At 49.1% G+C, this 19,750-nt stretch overlaps 2 protein-coding genes across 2 annotated transcripts in view; one reads left to right on the forward strand and one right to left on the reverse strand.

Moving 5' to 3' along the window:
* NPHP3 (nephrocystin 3) overlaps window positions 1-7,264 on the forward strand; it is a 32,016-nt gene extending 24,752 nt beyond the window's left edge. Inside the window, exons 18-27 of the mRNA XM_040962817.1 lie at window positions 88-182; window positions 659-781; window positions 1,149-1,338; window positions 1,439-1,680; window positions 2,580-2,655; window positions 3,570-3,697; window positions 4,588-4,828; window positions 5,587-5,712; window positions 6,259-6,374; window positions 6,791-7,264. Coding sequence (XP_040818751.1) covers window positions 88-182; window positions 659-781; window positions 1,149-1,338; window positions 1,439-1,680; window positions 2,580-2,655; window positions 3,570-3,697; window positions 4,588-4,828; window positions 5,587-5,712; window positions 6,259-6,374; window positions 6,791-6,971 — 1,518 coding nt within the window. The 3' untranslated portion in view covers window positions 6,972-7,264. The remainder of the gene's footprint in view (window positions 1-87; window positions 183-658; window positions 782-1,148; window positions 1,339-1,438; window positions 1,681-2,579; window positions 2,656-3,569; window positions 3,698-4,587; window positions 4,829-5,586; window positions 5,713-6,258; window positions 6,375-6,790) is intronic.
* Window positions 7,265-7,716: 452 nt separating this feature from the next.
* UBA5 (ubiquitin like modifier activating enzyme 5) lies at window positions 7,717-19,243 on the reverse strand. The gene is made up of 12 exons (XM_040962826.1): window positions 18,993-19,243; window positions 16,488-16,533; window positions 16,285-16,374; window positions 15,309-15,418; window positions 14,463-14,549; window positions 13,620-13,704; window positions 12,010-12,114; window positions 11,717-11,844; window positions 9,720-9,855; window positions 9,402-9,477; window positions 9,170-9,276; window positions 7,717-8,443 (listed from the first exon to the last, which is right to left on the reverse strand). The coding sequence occupies exons 1-12, from the start codon at window positions 19,136-19,138 to the stop codon at window positions 8,360-8,362; spliced, it is 1,200 nt and encodes a 399-aa protein (XP_040818760.1). The 5' UTR covers window positions 19,139-19,243; the 3' UTR covers window positions 7,717-8,359.
* Window positions 19,244-19,750: the final 507 nt, after the last annotated feature.

Raw genomic sequence — 19,750 nt, forward strand, 5'->3', positions numbered from 1 at the left:
ACCCTGCACTCCTTCCGACTGCCAGCTCTTCCTTCAGTTCAGTCTCGCACAGTGACGTCAGGAACAGAGCTCGTCTCTTTCCCCCAGGCTTGGGAGACCGTGAGGCAGGAGTACCTGGAGGGGCCGGCGCTCGTCTCCGCCTACCGGCAGAAGCTGATCCACTACTTCAGCTCGCAGCTCAGGTGATGGCAAGGGCCTGCGGTGACGGCCACAGCGCACGCTCCCGTCCCCTGCTCTCTGCTTGGCTCACACCCAATGTATGACTCTTCCTTGCTACGAGGAGTAAACCCTCTTCCAGTTCTGTTCATGTCAAAAGAAGAAAAGATGGTTTTGTAAGCCTTGTATGCTAAAGGTTTGCACTTCACTGATGCCAAATCATTTTTATTTCAACCCAATAATTTAAAACTTTTGTGCATGTCTTGTCAATGTACTTGTGTCCATTGAAGGCTTTTGTTTACTATTTCCATTTGTCGAAAAATACCTTTGAAGTGTATTTAGTTAATGGTCCTAAATATTATGGAATTGATTTTCATAGTTGAGTTGGTGAAGGTTGGGATGTTGACCCGGCTTCGCTGCAGAGCGTCAGAGGTGCACACGCGGTGTGTGCGGGGTCCTGCGGCTCCTGTCTGATGTCGCGTGCTCCCTTGTCCCCCTGCAGTCAGAACAGCGTCACTTGGAGAAGCGCCGACGAGCTCCCCTGGCTTTTTCAGCAGCAGGGGAACAAGCAGCAGTTACATGATTGCCTGCTCAATCTCTTCGTGTCTCAGAATCTGTATAAGAGGTAAGAAACTTGCCCTGCGACATCTTTCCCCAGAGACATGGATTTCGGCAGCGTTTAGCTTAGTGTGCTGTAGGATGCCCAGAAGGGCTCAGACGCACTGCCTGTGCCAACAGCAGCCAGTGCCAAGGAGGGTGTGCTGTGCGCCGGCCTCTGCTTCCGTGTCACCTGGTGTCCCGGAACAGGGCAAGGTATGAGAAGTGACGCCTGCTGAGGAGACACAGCCAGCCGGTGTTGGAACTCGGATCCCCGGCAGCTCCGGTTCGCTTTGTGCTGAACTGTCAGCGACTTGATGTGAATGCTGCCGTTCTCATTGTGTAGAGCACATAAAGTTAGCTCATCGTCACATTCCGGTCCTGTCTTGAAACAGAGGCCACTTTGCGGAGTTGCTGAGTTACTGGCAGTTTGTTGGCAAAGACAAAAGCGCGATGGCGACCGAGTACTTTGACTCCTTGAAGCAGTACGAGAAGAGCTGTGACGGCGAGGAGAACGTGGTTTGCTTGGCTGACCTTTATGAAACCCTGGGGCTGTTTCTGAAGGACCTAGGCCTTCTCAGTCAGGTGGGTGGATGCCAGCCCGTGCCCCAGCCAACCCTGCTTCCCTTCATTTTGCATTTCCTGCTTGTTTTAATCGGCCTTTCACAAAAACTTCACCCCTCAGGCTGTGGTGCCTCTGCAGAGGTCTCTGGAAATTCGAGAAACAGCTTTAGATCCGGATCATCCGAGAGTAGCCCAGTCCCTCCACCAACTAGCCAGTGTCTACGCGCAGTGGAAGAAGTTTGACAACGCAGAGCAGCTATACAAACAGGCCCTGGAAATCTCCGAAAATGCCTATGGTCCAGACCATCCTCACACCGCTCGTGAACTTGAGGCCCTTGCCACTTTGTACCAGAAACAAAATAAGTAAGATGGAGATGAAGCCCTCTGGCTTTTGAGGGGTTAGAGTTTTTAATGGCCTCATGTGCTAAGCTTGCTTTTATGGCTGTATACTTTGCCTGTTCTGTGCATCAAGTTCAGCAAAAAGTGCTTCTTGGTTGCAGTCTTAGTAGGGCAGAAGAAAACAATTGGGACTGCAAGATTCCTTTCTAAAGACGCCTACAGGGTACAGTGTGGACCTTGGAGTCTGCAGGTCTGGCTTGCTCACTCACTGGCTGTCTGTCGCATCACGTGCCGTGTCAGCACAGGTTCCAGATAACCTTCGTCCCAGGGCTGTTTTGGGGACAAGGTTGCCTGGGAACTGAGCCACATGTGTTTCCATTTTGATGGCTGGTGCGGCCTACCGGCTTCTGTGATGCAGCTGCTGGAAGCCTGCGCCGCTGTGTGGCTGCTCCCGGGAGCGGTGCGCTGGTCGTGGCTGTGAGCGCCTCTCGCTGCCAGCACCCACCCATAGCGTCTCTTCCTCTGTGAGAAAGTATTTCTTTGGCTCTGTGACTGCTGGTGATACATATTAGAACATTCCTCTTAATTTCTTGTTTTGCACCAGTTTTGTATGAATTTCATGTTTGTATTTAGCCAAAATCATACTGAAAAAATGCTATAAAAATAAGCTAAAATTGTGGATTCCCATTTAGGTAGGTAGCCCTGTGGAGACTGAGAATAAATTAAATCAGAGTAATCTTCCAAGTAGCTGATATTTAATTCGTTGTGATTTTTTTTCCAGATTTTTGGTAAAGATTTTGATTAGTTTTTAAATTATATGTGACTGCCACTTGCAGGCTGATGCTGTACGAATAGGTTTATGCTGTATAAGTATTACTTTTACAACATTGTTTGACTTACTGTATCTTGCTTTTTTATATAAGGTATGAACAAGCTGAGCATTTTAGGAAAAAGTCCTTTAAAATCCGGCAGAAAGCTACAAGGAGAAAAGGCAACTTGGTAATGAGCTTCCTTTCTGGTTTGGCTTGTTTTTAAGATTTATTTACTTATTTAAAAGGTAGAGTGCAAGAGATACACAGATCTTCCAGCCACTGGTTCATGCCACAGATGGCATCTGCTACGGGATGCTGGCGTCACAGGCGGTGGCTTAAGCCACTGTCCTTCGGCACCAGCTCCTGCCCAGGCTCCGACCAGGGGAGAAAGAGCACGTGTGAGCCTCCTGACTGTCTAACCCTCCTGGGCTGGGAGCTTCAGATTCTGAAGTGACTTCCAGGAAAGCTCCGCTTCACCGGGTTTTATCTATAACACCTCTGTGAATAGTATTACAACAAGTTCAGTTTGTCCTAATCCACTTTGAAGCATTGTGGAGACAAACTTTGCTGAACTACCTCAGAATGAAATAGTTTTTAACAAATTGTAGAAAGTCATGCTATTTAGCAGTATTTGTATTAATAAAAATTCATTGTGACTCTTGTCATCTACAATTAAAGGAGAAAGGATTTTTTTATCAATATGTTTTTATTGGAAAGGCAGATCAAATTTACAGAGAGAAGGCAAGACAAAGAGAAAGATCTTCAGTTTGCTGGTTCACTCCCCAAGTGGCTGCAAAGGCCAGAGCTGAGCTGACCTGAAGCCAGGAGTTTCCTCTGGGTCTCCCACACAGGTGCATGGTCCCAAGACTTTGAGCTGTCCTCTACTACTTTCCCAGGCCACAAGCAGGGAGCTGGATGGGAAGTGGAGAAGCTGGGACACGAACTGATGTCCATGTGGGATTCTGCCACATGCAAGGCAAAAATTTAGCCGCTGAGTCATTGCACCAGCCCAAGAAGAAAGGGATTTTGGGAACCGCAGTGTAGTGTTTGAGGGTCAAGGATGGCACCTACTCAGATGTTCCCTTCTTGTGTTTGCTGCAGTATGGATTCGCCCTTCTGCGCAGGCGGGCCCTGCAGCTGGAAGAGCTCACGCTAGGAAAGGACACCCCGGACAATGCTCGGACCCTCAACGAGCTGGGTGTTCTCTATTATCTTCAGAATAACCTCGAGTGAGTACGTGCTGGCACAGCGAGATTAGTGTCTACTGATCCAACACTGGTCTGTTTCCATCAAGCCCAAAGCAGGAAAAGTTGTAAAAGAAAAAAAGCAGGGAGGGGGTAAATCTCATGCATGATGGATCGTAGAATTTTTTAAATTTCCTTTATATTGCTCTGAACTAAAAAGTTATTTTGTAACCTCCCTACTATGGTTTCTGCTTGTGAAGAACAAGTCTGTAGGTATTGTACTTGGGACGACACCTGGCGTTAGTGAAGATGAAGGAGTGTAGATGGTTGCCAGTCTTATCATTTGACTAGGACATGTAAGATCCAAATTATCAACAGTGTTTATCTAGGTCATTTAAAGTAAAGATAAAAATATTGACCCGTGGTGCCAGAGGCTGCCAAGTCAAGGCCACCGAGCCGGCGTCTGGCAGAGCTATTCCTGCTTTGTCATCCCGCGGTGGGAGAGCAGAGCGAGCAGCTGCACCTGTGGCCTCCAGCGCTTTCCTAATCAGCATGTCACGGAAGTACAACATTTGAAATGTCAGGTGTCAGAAAAGATGACATATGCTTACCTCACAAAATATGCTTTTATTGAAAATCAGTACTAACTCTAAAGGGAAAAGAATAGAGACCAAGTTGTCTATTGGCTTACGTTTAATAATGCTTAACATTTAAAAAGCTTGTTTTGGAAAACAGGAATTTGTCCCTTAGGAGAAGTGGAGAAGGGAAGCTGTGGTCCTGTGTTCTCCCTGCGAGCAGCAGGAAGGCCTGGGCGGGGTGGGGGCAGCGGACTGCGAGCCTGAATTCTTCATTTTAACCATTTTCTACCTAGCTAAACCTTGGAATCTAACCTCCAGGGAACAGTTGTTTAAACTGGTGTGGGGTTTTGTTCCAAGAACAGCTGAGCAGTTTCTGAAGCGGTCCTTAGAGATGCGGGAGCGAGTTCTGGGGCCCGAGCACCCCGACTGTGCCCAATCCCTGAACAACCTGGCGGCCCTGTGCAATGAGAAGCAGCAGTACGAGAAAGCGGAGGAGCTGTACGAGAGGGCGCTGGGCATCCGCAGGCGGGCGCTGGCGCCCGACCACCCTAGCCTGGCCTACACTGTGAAGCACCTCGCCGTCCTGTATAAGAGAATGGTAGGTGAGCCACGCTCACGCGGCGCTGTAATAAACCTGCCGAGCCACACTCACTGCCCAAAGTGTCTCCCAACACAGATCCTTTTAGATGCAGATTGTAATGATGCAAGTTTTAACAAATAGCTGAGTAGAACATTTAAAATCATTACCTTAAGGAGGTTACTGGTTTGGTTGTGTTAAAAATACATTGCAGGGCCTGGTGCAGTGGTTAAGGTCCTCACCTTGCACGCCCGGGATCCCATATGGGCGCCGGTTCTAATCCCGGCGGCCCCTCTTCCCATCCAGCTCCCTGCCTGTGGCCCGGGAAAGCAGTCGAGGACGGCCCAAAGCTTTGGGAACCTGCACCGGCGTGGGAGACCCGGAAGAGGCTCCTGGCTTCGGATTGGCATAGCATGGGCCATTGCACTCACTTGGGGAGTGAATCATCGGACAGAAGATCTTCCTCTCTGTCTCTCCTCTCTGTATATCCGCCTTTCCAATAAAAATAAAATAAATCTTTAAAAAAAATACATTGCAAATACAAATGCATATATCAGCATTCTGATATCAAAGAATGTTTGTAGATTCAGTGTCACCTCACCTACATGTTACAGTAGGTTTTTAGTTATCGGCTTGTCCATCTGTCCTGGAGAAAATGCTTCTGAGATGTTTTTCTTCAGAATTATTTAATATGAAATTTTATTTATTTGAAAAGCTCTTATCAAAGCTGAATACCTTATATTTCTGTTAGATTCTACTTTTGGCTTTTGTTTTTTTAGGGAAAACTTGACAAAGCTGTGCCTTTGTATGAATTGGCTGTTGAAATTCGACAGAAATCCTTCGGGCCAAAGCACCCTAGTGTGGCCACCGCCTTGGTGAATTTAGCAGTCCTTCACAGCCAGATGGTGAGTACCCGCAGCTTACTCTGCACGTGAGGGATTTTAAGGTATAAATTATAAACCTGCGTTGATTTGGCACAGTACAAATACATCGGGTTTAAAGTGATTACCTAGTAATGCCTCCTTGAATATTTGAGCCAGTACCCGAGTTAAGAGTTGTAAAACGGCCCTGTCCCTTTGTGGGCGTCCAGAAGATAGACTTAATTGTTTGAAATCCCAGACTCCTCCATCTCTCTCTCCTGTTTACGTTTGTGGCATTTGCCAACTCATGAACTGAGAGGTGCGTGGTGCCCATTGAGCTCACACCAACAGATTTGTGCTTATTTCAAATAGTTGCCAGGCGAGACCCACAACGCAGCTGTCTGGCTTTATATTATGTTGCTTCTCATTTTGATTATTCATAAATTAATGTGTTTATTCATGTTTGTTTATTCATCTTTTAGGAGGCTACTCACGTTCTAACTGTGCTTGCCAGTGTAGGTCAGTCAGCTTAGTACAGAATATTCCAGTAGTTTTAGACACTGTGTGTAAGTGAATATTTCCTTTTCTTAGAAAAGACACAACGAAGCTTTGCCACTGTATGAAAGAGCGTTAAAGATCTACGAGGATAGCTTGGGTCGGAGGCATCCCCGAGTCGCAGAAACACTGAAGAACTTGGCTGTGCTGAGGTAGGAGTTTCTGCCCTTGCCTGTTGCAGCCTAATGCGTTAAAAAGGATCTTGGATTCATGTCACAAAATCCTTCGTGCTGGGCCCGCGTTTCCTGGAGGGAAGGGGTGGTTTGGTGTGCTTGCTTGCTGCTGTTCTGCCAGGCTGATTCCAGGGTGGTAAGGGAGCTGAGAGGTGAGGGAGCATTGCATGGTGTGACTGCAGAGGGGCCTGGCCCAGCGCATGGGGAAGGGGGCATTAGATTTGTCACTTGCCACCATCATGGTGTGTGACACTGCAGTGTGATGCCGTACAGACAGGTTCTGTCCCTTGAGCGCAGGGGGAGTGGGGACAGCGAGCCGTAGTCTGCACTCTGTCCCGGAGGCACTGGGAGTTGTTAGGGGTCGTGGTGTCATCCAAGCTGTTCCCCTTTCAAAGCTATGAAGAAGGGGACTTTGAGAAAGCTGCTGAGCTGTACAAACGGGCCATGGAGATCAAGGAAGCGGAGCCATCGCTGCTGGCTGGGAAGGCTCCTTCGCGACACTCGGCAGGTGGGGACACGCTGAGCGTCAGAACGGCCCATTCCGCTCAGGGCTCCCTCCAGCAGGGTCGGCGCTAGCAGCTGGCATGGCAGCCTCGTGCCAGTGTCCCCGAGAAGGGAAACGTACAGCAGCCTCGTGCCAGCGTCCCGAGAAGGGAAACGTACAGCAGCCTCGTGCCAGCGTCCCCAGGAGAAGGGAAACACTTGAAGCGCAATTCGAAACAAAACTCAAGAATATTTTGTACAAAGTTGTGTTGGACTCGTGGTTGGTTAAGCTGGAGTGGTTTGCCAGTTCGTTGTTTAAAGAAATGAGCTTCCCTGCCGAGAGCCCAGGAGGCACACTGGAGCTGCCCAGCACTGAGGGGTCCTGAGCGCAGTGGGCCGAGGACACGCCATGGCCTCTTCCTGCCTCACGCCCGGTGGCCCTGCAACCCTGCGTCCCAGCAGCGCTGGGCCCCATCTCTACCTCAGAGGGTTCGTGTTTAGGAAGCTCTCACTCATCCTCAGCGGATCGCAGCCCTTGCTGAATGACCTGTCCTTCAGCAGCTCAGCCCCGGCTTCCTGTGCTCCGCGTGCTGCTGCCCAGGGCGGTGCGGGCAGCCCAGGCGGTGCGGGTGGCCCAGGTGGTGCAGGCGGCCCAGGCGGTGCCGCAGCCGGCTAACCCACAGTCAGCAAGCAGCAGCTTGAGCACTTGCACCCTCCTCAAGTGGCCGAAATCCGCCTCGCTGACCTCAAACTCAATATTTTTCAATATGAAAGTGGAGGACTAATCTGAGTATTACCACACTTTGGATATTTCATTCCATTTATGTATTTATACATAAAATCAATTGTAAAATTACAACATGTATTATAAAGGTGAAACATGTAATAACTACTTTGCTATTTAAAATAAAATTGCATTCCGTGTTCTTTTCCCTGCTCTGGTTTATACAAAGATTGTTATTCTGCATTGTAATTTAAGAAATACGTCCAATATTTTTTAGGAAGAGGTGTGTGCCTTTGACACCCAGGGAGTAGTTTGCTCCGGGTAAAGACGCACAGGCTTTTCTGGGACTGTATTTCACCGACCGCCTTGGAGAGGGTGTTTATAGGTTAACTTTCAAATCCACTGTGGGTCAAGTTAGTGGTCACCATTTTCTTGCAGGAAGCCTTGGCCTCCCTGTGCCTGTCCAGGTGACTGTCCTGCCGCAGGACTGGGATACGCAGGGTCGCTGGCTCCGACGGGGCTGCTTCCCATCAGCAGCTGCCTGCACTAGGCCTTGGGAGCTTCTTACCATAACCACACACCTACTGCAAGTTACTCAGCTGCAGGTGGGGGCTGAGAATAGTATTTTCAGTTGAGTATAACAAGTCAGTGAAGATTATATACATCGGCTGATGTTGCCCTAATTTTTATTAGATTAAGGGGAAAATATCTTTAATATCAAGGGACTAAACTTAAATACCAGATACCAGCCCATTGTCTATATATTCTTCATCTTGGCCATAAGTTCTTCCAGGCTTTCACCAGAATCTTCCACTGTTACTGCAGGTGCAGAATCTTCTTGCTAACAACAAGTAAGGGAAAATATAGTTTAACAAAATAACCATATAAAACTTAGTTCTTAGGAATATATGATCCGTAGGCCTTAATCATACTGTTTGAGGTAAATTCTCAAACACCCATTTCTAAGTGTCAGAAGTCCTTTCCTTGCCAGCTGGCACATATAGGCGGGAATTCCAATATCTTGACACCTCCACTAAGGTATTCTTTAGATGGTACTGTGGCTAGGCCATCACTATAAACAGCCCCCGTCACTTAATTAAAATCAACTCTCGTGAGGAGTGGCCTAGTGGTTAGCATGCCTGCAGTGGAGTGCCTGGGTTCAGTCCTGGCCCCAGTCCCCACGGAAGGCAGTAGTGAGGGCTGAAGTAACTGGGTTTCTCCCACTCGTGTGGGAGACGTGGATCGAGTTCCTGTGGAGGTTTCGGCCCGAGCGAGGGGCAGCTTCAAGCATTTGGGAGTAAAACGTGAGATGGGAGCTAGCCCTGCCTGCCAGTTCTCACGCGTGATCCACTGACGAGTAAAGAAAACCATCTCCCCGCACTTGGTCAAAGGGCGCGTACTTGCATATTCACACTGAGCACCCTTCCCTTGCTCACGTCTCAGTGCCCACTGTGTAAAACAGCTAAGACAGGAAAATGCTGCACTGGCATTCCAAAATAGGATGGAGGTGAAGGAAGATGGTTCTCACGGGACAGTCACTTCTCGGCGAAGCAGCTACTGGAAGTACCTTTTTGGGAACCGTGTATGCCACTGTGATTCCCTCCGGGAGGTCAGGGACGGGGCCTGAAGAATCCCTCAGTTCTTCTTCGGAAACCTCTGACACCAGCTCGATCCCTGCAAAGCCCAAGTTGGTCCTGCTGTAATTACGGATCCACTTTAAGGAATTCACCAAGCAGTAAGGACTCAAATGTGCACCCTCCCATCCTGTCACAAAAATACTGAGTTTACACAATTCCTACCCCATTCATTATCTTCATGGATGATCTCTTCCTCCTCCGGAGCCACTTCCTGTCTGGGTAGGGCTGCTTCCTTTCTCTGTAGAAACCAAACAGCCGCTTAGCAATTTGCTCCTCCTCGCTTACCGGAAGCATTCCTCAAAGATGCAGACGTGTTTATCTTACCAAAAGCCAGAAAGGACTCTGATTTTCAAGTGTGATGAATGAGTTAAAGCCATTAAAATCTAGATCCGTGTATTTTGTACTGCAGAGCTGTTCCTGACCTCTGGAATTCCTGTCCAGTGAAGCTGACCCCTTCAGCACCAACAGAACGAGCCATACCTTGTACTCCTCCTGCTGCTTCCGGCAGTGTCTGTCATCGCACTGGGGGTTCGGCTTCATGGACATGGTCGGGAAGAAGTCCTGCATGGCATTGTAGCCCAGGTAGAAGCTAACTTTACCGAAATTTAACAGGAACCTCGAGAGACCAGGTAGAACACAGTCAATAAAACCGTGCAAATGGAAGTCATGAAATTGTTCAAAGATGCCTGCATGTTCTTTAATATAGAACAAGGAAAGATAGTCGCAGGCAATTCAGAGAAATACTAGTGCTCATTCCTCTTACAAATAAGTGTAAGACTGAAAAAATAAAGAATCAGGTGACAGCCAGCGTCATCAGGGAATGAGTGAACCAGGAGCTCCTACACGGCCAGGCAAGTTCTCAGTCCTTCAGGGACGCAGATTTAGTAACATCGAAATAAACACTGCATAAACCCAAACTCCACTAACAAAAACATCCCACACAGTAACCCGGGGTACTTGGCCACATCGGGGACGCCTTCTGCAGCAGCCGACAGTCCCAGGCACTGGGGGCTGGCTCCACTTTGCTGCTTTTGCACTGTGCTGCCAGTACTGCCAGTTGTTTAGCCAGAGCCTAGGGGCTATTTTGCTGGGGCTAGTCGCTCCTCAGCCCTGGCCTGTTCGTGAGACCACTTAGGGAAGCTTCCAGAACAGCTGTGCCAGCAGCTGCCGTTCCACTGCCTCTGGGTGCCTCCTGACATTGTGCAGTTCATGCTTGCTATAAACTGGAACCTTAGTGAATATAACTGAGCTTACAGAAGTTGTAAAGTGAGAAGAAAAACTGGCCTGAGTAAGGGAACACCTCCGGCAGCTCCACATCTATAAGGAGTGGTTGGTTTGACAAATTTCACATAAATTCTACCAGCACAGAACACTTTCCCCCTTCTTTCTAGCTGTGATAAACTGAAACTGCTGCACAGTCACTTTGGGGTAGCAGAGTTCACCCTGGTTAACGTTTAATCACACTAAATTACAGTTGAATCCAAATGGTGGGAACAGGTGTCTTCATGCCTGGGTCTCCACTGGAATCAACTCTGCAGGGATTTGCTTCACTGGACACACACTGCGGTAACACTGTAAACACAGCAGCAGCACCACGCTGCTTAACAAAAGGGCTTTCACCTGCAGAGTAGCTGATACTTCACAGGTAAAGTCACATGTGTGTTAATATGAAAACATTTAAATTAACTAAATTAAAGTACACATATGCAAAAGTACTTCGAGAAGTTCATGACACTGAAATGAAGAGCTCAACTTAGAGGCAGGCATGTGACCCAGCGCTGAAGGCGCCACTTAGAAGCCTGCCCTGTCGCAGTGTCTAGCCTCCAGCTTCCTGCTGACATGCACCCTAGCCAGCAGCTGGGGTGGACCAAGCGGCTGCTGTCTTGCAAAGGAGACAGCTGAATTCCCAGCTCCGGGCTCTGGCCTGGCTCTGGGCTTTGGGCTTCGGCCTTCCTCCAGGTGCCTGGCCTGGCTCTGGTCTTCCTCCGGGCTTTGGGCTCTGGACTCTGGGCTCCGGGCTCTGGCCTTCCTTCGGGCTTCGGGCTCTGGGCTCTGGGCTCTGGCCTGGCCCTGTTCTGGCCTTCCTTCGGGCTTCGGGCTCTGGCTCTGGGCTCTGGCCTGGCCCTGCTCTGGCCATTGTAGGCATTTGGCGAAATGAAGCACAAGATGGGAGCTTTCTGTCTACATCTTCCTATCTCTCCACCTTTCAAATAAATTTTTTTTAATCTTAAACTTTTAAAGATAACTTGATAAAAAACATTTTGAAATCCATGTAGACATGGATTTCACATCTTCCAGGAATTTTCTAAAATGTACATAAAAGCATACAATATAAAAAAAAACATACATACATAACATATATAAAACATGTAAAATATTTTTAAAACTATTTTTAAAAAGTAATGTCAATTTTTTAAAGTATTTCATAAAAAGTTTTTAAAAGCATCCAAGACTGTTCAGAAACAGCCCTCACTCACTTTAACACATTTTGTACCAAGATGCCAGCCACTACTCCCATCGTGGTGGGGAGACTGGCTGCACAGACACCTTCTCGTTTCAGAGTCTTCTCGTCGATGTTGGCTGCCACTACGAGAGGTGGGGCACACTGCATGCAAAAAAAAAAAAGTCAAAATTACACAGGGAAAAAGCATGAGATGTTCCAAACAGTATTCCTCACATTCAAGTTTGCTTTTCCCTTGAACTGTAAAACATGTCCAGTGTTCCTGGAACTCCATGACCTAAGAGGAAAGTTACCCCAAATGCCGCATACCGCAAAGCAAGCCGACTCTCCCGGAATGATGAGCTGGATGTGCCCCGAAACGGCGTTCTCACTGACCCCGGACTCCATCCACGTTTGTCCAAGTTCATTGCAAGCCTTAGAAATAAAAAGGGCAAAATGATTTACTCTAAAATCTTTTAATAAAGAGGGCTTTAATAATAGATCGCCAAGGTCAATTTCTGAAATAAAATAGGAAGGCTGCAACTAGGAAATTCCTTGCCGATGACACTATTCAAAGAATAATTAGGCCTGGTGTTGTGGCGCAGTAGCTCTGGCCACACCTGCAGCACTTCCCAGGAACTCCACTTCTCATCCAGCTCTCGGCTGCTGCGCCTGGGAGAGCTGCGGAGCGTGGCCCAAGCCCTGGGCCTGCCGCCCACGTGGCAGGCCAGGATGAAGTCTGCCTCTGGCTTTGGCCTGGCCATTGTAGCCATCTGCGGAGTGAACCAGTGATGGAGGCTCGCTCCTCCTCCTCAGAGTAAATCGACATTATTCAAAAATCACTTTATTATTAAACTGAGCTACACTTTGTTGGATTTCTTATCAAATGAAAAAATTCATTTAAAAACTTTTTTCGGTGACAAAAATATGCTAAGAAAGTTTAACTCGTAAGAAAAAATTTTTCCGAAATATTTTTTAGGCAATTTATGTATTTTAGATCTTTCAAAAATAAAGCATCAAAAGTTAAAACCAATGCTGACCCACAACAAGTGGTAGAAAAATATTAATTTACTTGAAAAATAGACATGCCAAGTATCTGCTGTGGTCTGGCTTCCCTTGTGGGTGTTAAGAGGTTTTCTAACAGGTCGCAGCACAAGGCTGTGGGCCACATCTGCTAGAATGTTCTTTTTCAAAAAGATGCACTTACAGAGTCTGAAAGAGTTACAAAGAACAGGGAGAGACAGATCTTCCACCTGCTGGTTCACTCCCCAGCCAGCTGTGATGGCCAAGGCTGGGCCCTTGCAGTAGCCAAGAGCCAGGAGTCTCTAGTCTCCTGTGTGGGCAACAAGGGCCCAGGACTTTGGCCATCTTGGGCTTTTTTCCCAGGCCATTAGCGGGGAGCAACGGGACACACCTATGTTCCTCTGGGGTGCTAGTGTCACAGGCTTTACCTGCTATGCCACAACACTGGCCCCCTAGAATAAATTCTAAATGTAGGCTAAGAGAACATTTTAAAAAATACGTAAAAATGTACATTCAGGGGCTGGCACTGCCACAGAGCAGGCAAAGCTGCCACCTACAATCTCTGCAATCCAGGTGGGTGCTGCACTTGGGACCCAGCTCCCTGCGGAGGCACTAGGAAAGCCGCTGGGGATGGCTCAGGTGCTGGCCCTGCCCCCGCATGGGAGACCCGGCAGGAGCCTCAAGCTTTGATCTGGCCCAGCCGGACTGCTGGGAACATTCAGACAGTGAACCAGTGGATGTTAGCACGTCCTCTGTTTTTCTCCCTCTTTCTCTGTAGCTGTGCTTTTAAAATAAATAAATCTCTTTAAAAACAAAAGTTGAAATTCAGAACTATTTTTAGGATGGAGAGCCTACACCAACAGGAATACAGTGGGTAAATGCATGAGAACAACATCTTACACACCAGGAATACTCACTGTATTTATTGCCATTCGAGCTTCAAAATTGTCCACACAGCTAAGAACTAGATCAACAGGTTTTCCTTCTTCTAATCCACCATTACTGGTCAAAGAAAGTAAATATATTTTGAAAAAAGTAAATACACAAGACATATGCTAATTAGTCTATCTGTTTATCACATATTCTTTCATTAAATGTTTTACTTATAATAGTATTAACACTTAAAGACCTGGGGAATGTGAATGGCTATTATGAATGTAATTCAATGCTACTTGGCAGTGCCTTGACTGGCAGTACAGGGTGAGGGAAGTGCAGCTGGCTCAGACAGAGGTAGTCTAGAACACACAACTTGAACTTGAGGCTCCCTTGTTACATTACTGCTGTTTTCAGGGGTCTCTCCCCTTGCACTAACTGTGCTTTCGTGGTGATGGAGTGGCAGAGAAAGGCAGACAGAGGTCCCATCCGCGGGTTCACCCTCCAGAGGCGCACGGTGACCAGGGACCCAAAGCCAGCAGCAGAGAACACACCCCGGGCTCGCTCGGGGCTGGAGCCATCACCGCTCCCAGGGCTGCACCGGCAGGCGGGCAGAGCGCAGCAGGGGAGGCAGAGACTGAACCCCAGCACTGTGATGGGACAGGCAGGTGTCCAGCATCTTAACCACTCGGCCAACTGCCCCCCCTGGACGACAACACCTTGTGTTCAGATTCAAATCATAAAAATTACATGAAGAGTAGTATTAAAAAAAAATAATTTAACCTGGCAATACACTGAATTAACATTTTCAAATAACAGATTTTATAGTTATACTTGCTTACCTGACCTGGATATTGTACAAGACAGCTATAAGCAAAAACTTTTACCTTATTCTATCCATGAAATGTTGGAAGTTGTCCACTGTGGTGATATTGTAGTTGTGTACTTCAAACAGAACATCAGGGTTAATGTTCCTAAGACGGAAAGGGGGAATGATTAAAGACTGCTAGTAACTGAATAAGTAAAAGCAGAAAGAAAGAAGGGTTAAAGAGCTAGAGAACAATGAATATACATCAAAAAAGTGAAATCCAGGTTGCTCAAGGGAAAGCCCAAGTCTTTTCCTGCCTGCCTTCTCTCCTTCAGGACTAGGGTCCAAAATGAACAGAATCCCATAGGAATCTTCTTAAAAGCTCCCACTTCTGCAGAACCAGCACCCCATATGGGCAACAGCTCAAGTTCCAGCTGCTCCACTTCTGACCAGCCCCTCGCTAACGCATCAGGAAAGCAATGGACGACGCCCAGTCCTTGGGCGCTGGAACAGCACTGACACTTAAAGCCCCTATGGGGAGTGTGAGGTATTATGAATGTAACATCAATGCTACTTGGCCGTACGTTGATCGGTACCTTGAACATTTCATGTGTAGTAAATGTTCCTCACCCATGTGAGAGATGTGGACACGCTGCAGAAGGCTCCTGGCTTCAGCCTGGCCCAGCCCTTGAGAGTGAACCAGCAGATGAAAGCCTCAACTCCTATCTAATTCCTTCAAATAAATACTTTTTAAAAAAAATAATAAAACATTTGTCAATGTAAGTATAAGTGCAAGAATTCTCTGTATAAGTGGTATCCCAATTTTTACAGAAGAAAATGTAGGCCACTTTTGTATTAGGTGAGTTCATGTAGCAGATCCACAGACTACGAAGCTGGTGAAGATGGACCGTGTTATTCCGCTTACCTCAAAGTATGTTCCGCTGCTTGGACTTTACTTAATCCTGCTTGATGAGGCTGGAAGAAAAGTCTGTTCATGTTGGCCAGTTCCACCTTGTCGTAGTCAAAGAGTAACAACTAAAATGAAAATAGAATATTATTTCATTGAAAACCAGCAGCACAGTACAAACACCCGGGTGGACTTCACACGCATGAGGCCGACAACCCCGACACCTCCCAGATCCGTGTGCTGATGGCAGCATTTGCTGACTGCTGTTCTAGGCCTTTCTTGATTAAAGCGCGGCCTGCTCTGGCAGCATTGGCAGCACCGGGAGTCTGTCGAGCTGCAAGAGCCCCTGACCTGCCTGGGTATCTTGTTAAGACACACATTCAGACTCGGCACTTCCAGGGTGTAGCTCCCAGATGCCACCGACGCTGCCACTCCAGGCACCGGACGAGGATGAGCAACACTCCGAGGGTTCTCATCTCGGGCTCATCCGGGAACTTGGCAGAGAGGACACCATGGCAGCCAGCAACGAGGGCAGGCTCTGGCAATGCTTACCAGTGAGGCTGAACGGCACCCTGGGAGTCCCTGGTCGGCAGTGGCTCCAACATCCCTTGTGGGGTAGGCCAAGGCACATGAAGCCATCTGTACACAGCCCTGGCCTGCTTTCTCACACCTCTCAAAAGGTGTTATAACTTTAATACACGTTTTTGTATTTTGATGTTTTCTTTTTTATGGAGAAAGCTGACTGCCAGGTTTGAAATCCCTTTAAGAACCTGGAGTGAAGCAACATACTGCAAGTCCATGGGAGAATGCTGGCTCCAGCAAGACGACCAAGTGCAGGGCGTGCAGGCAGGGACAGCCGCAGCTGCAGCGTCTCTACCCTGAGACCTCGACTTTACAAACTGAAGATTACTGCATGATGTTCCGGTACGAGAAAGCCACTTCCTGCTATCCACAATCCAACTCCAGACTGACCGGCCAAAGAAACACGACTTACCTTGCCAATGCCACATCGCGTGAGCATCTCCGCGGTCACACTGCCAACTCCGCCAACACCTACGACTGCCACTGCAAATGTCCGGATTTTCTGAGAAGCGACACAATTGTGTACATGTTTGTTCATTACTTTTTATCAAACAGATCTCCAGACATTACTTATTACAGAAATCTTTATTAAAAACTTGGAAAGATTCATCATACCTCATAGTCGCTGACGATTCCCATCCGTTTCAATGCCATCAGGCGGCTGAAAACAGAGGGAAAGAAGCATTCTAAAGCCAACAGTCAGGTAGGAGCAGAGACAGCCACAGACGGAAGCCTTACAGCACTGTCCAGGGACAGGAACCTTCCAGAACTTCAGATCAAACACATCACCTGGGCAGGTCTGAAGGTACGGACACGCACGCGTGGGGTAGCCTGGGACACGTGGCTTTTTTTAAGCTCTTTAAGATTTGTCTTTATCATTTGAAAGGCAGAGCTACAGAGCGAGAGGGGGCAGAGCTATCCACTGGCTCATTCCCTAAACGGGCACAACTGCTGGAGCTGTGCCAGGCCGAAGCCAGGAGCCCAGAGCTGCTCGCATGTCTCCCATGTGTGTGAAGTGTCAGGTCTCAGACCTACACCCACAGGACATGCTAGACTGCAAACTGTGGCTTACCCTGCTACACCACAGTGTCAGTCCTAAGGCACAGCCAAGACTGGGACTTCCTGACTTAAATGTTAAGGGTCAAAGCAAAATTTTGACATTTTCCAAGCTTTGTTAGCTTGTGTAAATAGTTAATGTTTAGCATTCAAACCTCAGCAAGCTCATGGCTGGAACACTTGTTGCCTCTGACAACAATGGATACTGTATTTTTTTAAGGGTTACCTATTTTTATTTGAAAGATCAGATTTTATAGAGCGAAGGAGAGACAGAGGGAAAGATCCTCCATCCACTGGTTTACTCCCCACGTGGCTGCAATGGCTGGAGCTGAGCCAATCTGAAGCCAGGAGCCAGGAGCTTCCACATGGGTTCAGGGTCCCAAGGCTTTGGACCATCCTTGACTGTTTCCTCAGGCCACAAAGAGCGAGCTGGATGGGAAGCGCAGTAGCTGTGACAGACACAAACTGGCACGCATATGGGATCCTGGCACTTTTGAGGATTTAGCCATTGAGCCACCATGCCACGCCCAACATTGTCTACTTCGAATAAGCACTTATTCTAAGTCAAGGTTACAGTTACTTTTGGTTTTACTACTGTATTAGCCTCATAAATTTTAAACTTTATATACACATACACACATTTTAAAATCTCTATATAAATACAACCATTTGTTCACACTTCAAAGTTATCAGGAAGCTTTACCAAGAGGTCAGCATTGGCATAGAGCCTTATGCGGCTGCCTACAATATTGTCATCCCATTTGGATACCAGTTTGTATTCCTACTGCTTCACTTCAATCCAGCTGCTGCTTGTGGCCTGGGGAAGCAGCCAAGGATAGCCTTGGGACCTGCACCCGTGCGGAAGGCCCAGAAGAGGCTCTAGGCTCCTGGCTTCGGATTGGCTTACCTTCAGCTGCTGTGGCCATTCGGAGAGTGGACCTGCAGATGGAGAACCCTTCTGTCTAACTCTCCTTCTCTCTCTAACTCTGCCTTTCCAATATAAATAAATAAATACATATTTTAAAAAAAGAACAGCCTCTGCTTACATTATGACAACCCAGTTTTGAGCCACACTACCCAGTGGCTTACAGCTTACTTCCAGATCCACCATCCCAGACAGCTCTCCCTTCTACGATGGGGTAAGTAGCCTCGGGCCTCTGGGGCAATTAAGAGGAGACGATGTCCCCAGGCCTGGGTACCAGCTCTGCTAACGTGCATCGAGGCAGGCAGCCAGGAATGGTTCAAGTCCGCGAGTCCCTGCGTCCCGGGCTGCACACGTAGACCTGGTCTAGCCTGCCTACTACAGGTGGGGAATGAACCAGCAGACGGGAAGGTGGGTCTCAGCCTGTCGCTGTGTCTCCCTGCCTTTCACATAAGATGTGAAGGAGGGTGAGGCTTCGCAGCACTCCGGGCGGCGCTGAGAACACAAGGCAGGATAAGGGCTTAGCACGCAGTGAAAGCTCGATTCCCCACTTGCCGCTGAGCACTCGGGCCTATCAAGGCTGCTGCTGCACAAACGCTACTCCAACAACCTGGCCCTGCTCTTTCCAGCCTCACAGCTCTTAAGGTACGACAGCAGCTGGAATGCAGGAGGCTAAGCATGGCTTCAACCGACCCAGCTGCCACCATAAACCCAAGCAATCCGTCCTTGAAGTCCTCACTCTTACAACCGCACTAAGTCCACCTGCTCCACTGACAAGACTTCTCAGGATAGAAGACAGGACAGCTGCCCAACCGTCTGGGATGCCCAGGAGCACCCCGACATCTGGAAATACGGCTGACCCGGCTCTGCGTTAAGAAAACCCTGATGAAACCCCGAGCTATACCGGGCGGGTTGGCCAGCGGATGATGTCATTTCCAGGTTCTTATGTCCGTCTCCCGTGGAAGGAGGCAAACGAAGAGGGGCCAGGAGCTACGGGGAAAGCAGCCCACGCCCTCCGCAGGCAGGAGGGCAGCCCCCTGGGGCTGGACCAAGCACGTGCCGGTCGAGGACGGGAACCCCGTGCCAAGAGAAGCGCCCACCCGGGCCCACGCGGGGACTGGGGCCCTCGGCCCTCCGCCCACCTGTAAGGGTTGGAGTCCACCACCTCCGGGCTCATCTTGTCGATGCGGGCGCGGCCGCCGCCCTGCACGCCCCGGCTCCTCTCCTGGGCCAGCTCCCGCTCCAGCTCCTGCACCCGCTGCCGCAGCAGCTCCACCGACTCGGCCATGGCTGAGCGCCTCTCGCACCTGCCCACCCACGGCCGCCGTCCAGCTCGCCAGGGCCTGCGGAAGCGCCCGGCGCCTCACGAACCGCCACGTCTGCGAGCTTCCGGGGCGGTGCGGGCCTCGGGCCTCGGGCCTCGGGCTCGGCTTCCCGCCTGGCCGGCTCCGCGGGGCCAGCGGGCGGCGACGGGGCTCCGACCGGCCGGGGAAGACGCCAGGACCTGTTATTTCCTGGGCTCGAGGCCCTGCCGGGCTCTTTTCTGAGACGGACTCCGAGGGTCTTCCGGCTGCCGGTGCTCTAAAGGCTGCAGCGGCGCGGCCTCTGCACTGTCACTGATGGAGCGCTAGTTTCCTTTAACATCAGAGTGTCCGACTCATTTTGAGCAGTTTAATTCGAATACACCCGGGGCGCCGCCCACACTTCCAGATCAGAACCCCGGGTCCGAACATCCGGCGGGTCTGTGTTGCCTAGCAACAGAGTCAGCCCTCCGAAGTGATAGGCTGAAACAGGGCCCCGCCCATCTGCGCGGACCGGGAATACCGCCCCGCCCACATGGTAGCTCCGCCCACAGAGATGGTGTGCCCGCCTACAGGGTCGCTCAGTCCATAGGAACTCC

This window comes from Ochotona curzoniae, unplaced genomic scaffold (assembly GCF_017591425.1).
Source record: "Ochotona curzoniae isolate NIBS_2020 unplaced genomic scaffold, NIBS_Ocur_1.0 contig_1302, whole genome shotgun sequence".
NCBI lineage: Eukaryota > Metazoa > Chordata > Mammalia > Lagomorpha > Ochotonidae > Ochotona > Ochotona curzoniae.

Excerpts from the sequence above, each read along its gene's own strand:
- UBA5 (XM_040962826.1), bottom strand. The coding sequence starts at position 19,138 with ATGGCCGAGTCGGTGGAGCTGCTGCGGCAGCGGGTGCAGGAGCTGGAG. Across the intron at positions 11,845-12,009 it reads GAGAGTCGGCTTGCTTTGCG|TGTGCCCCACCTCTCGTAGT; the intron begins GTATGCGGCATT and ends TTTTGCATGCAG. Across the intron at positions 8,444-9,169 it reads CATACACGGTTCCCAAAAAG|CAAGAAGATTCTGCACCTGC; the intron begins GTACTTCCAGTA and ends ACTTGTTGTTAG.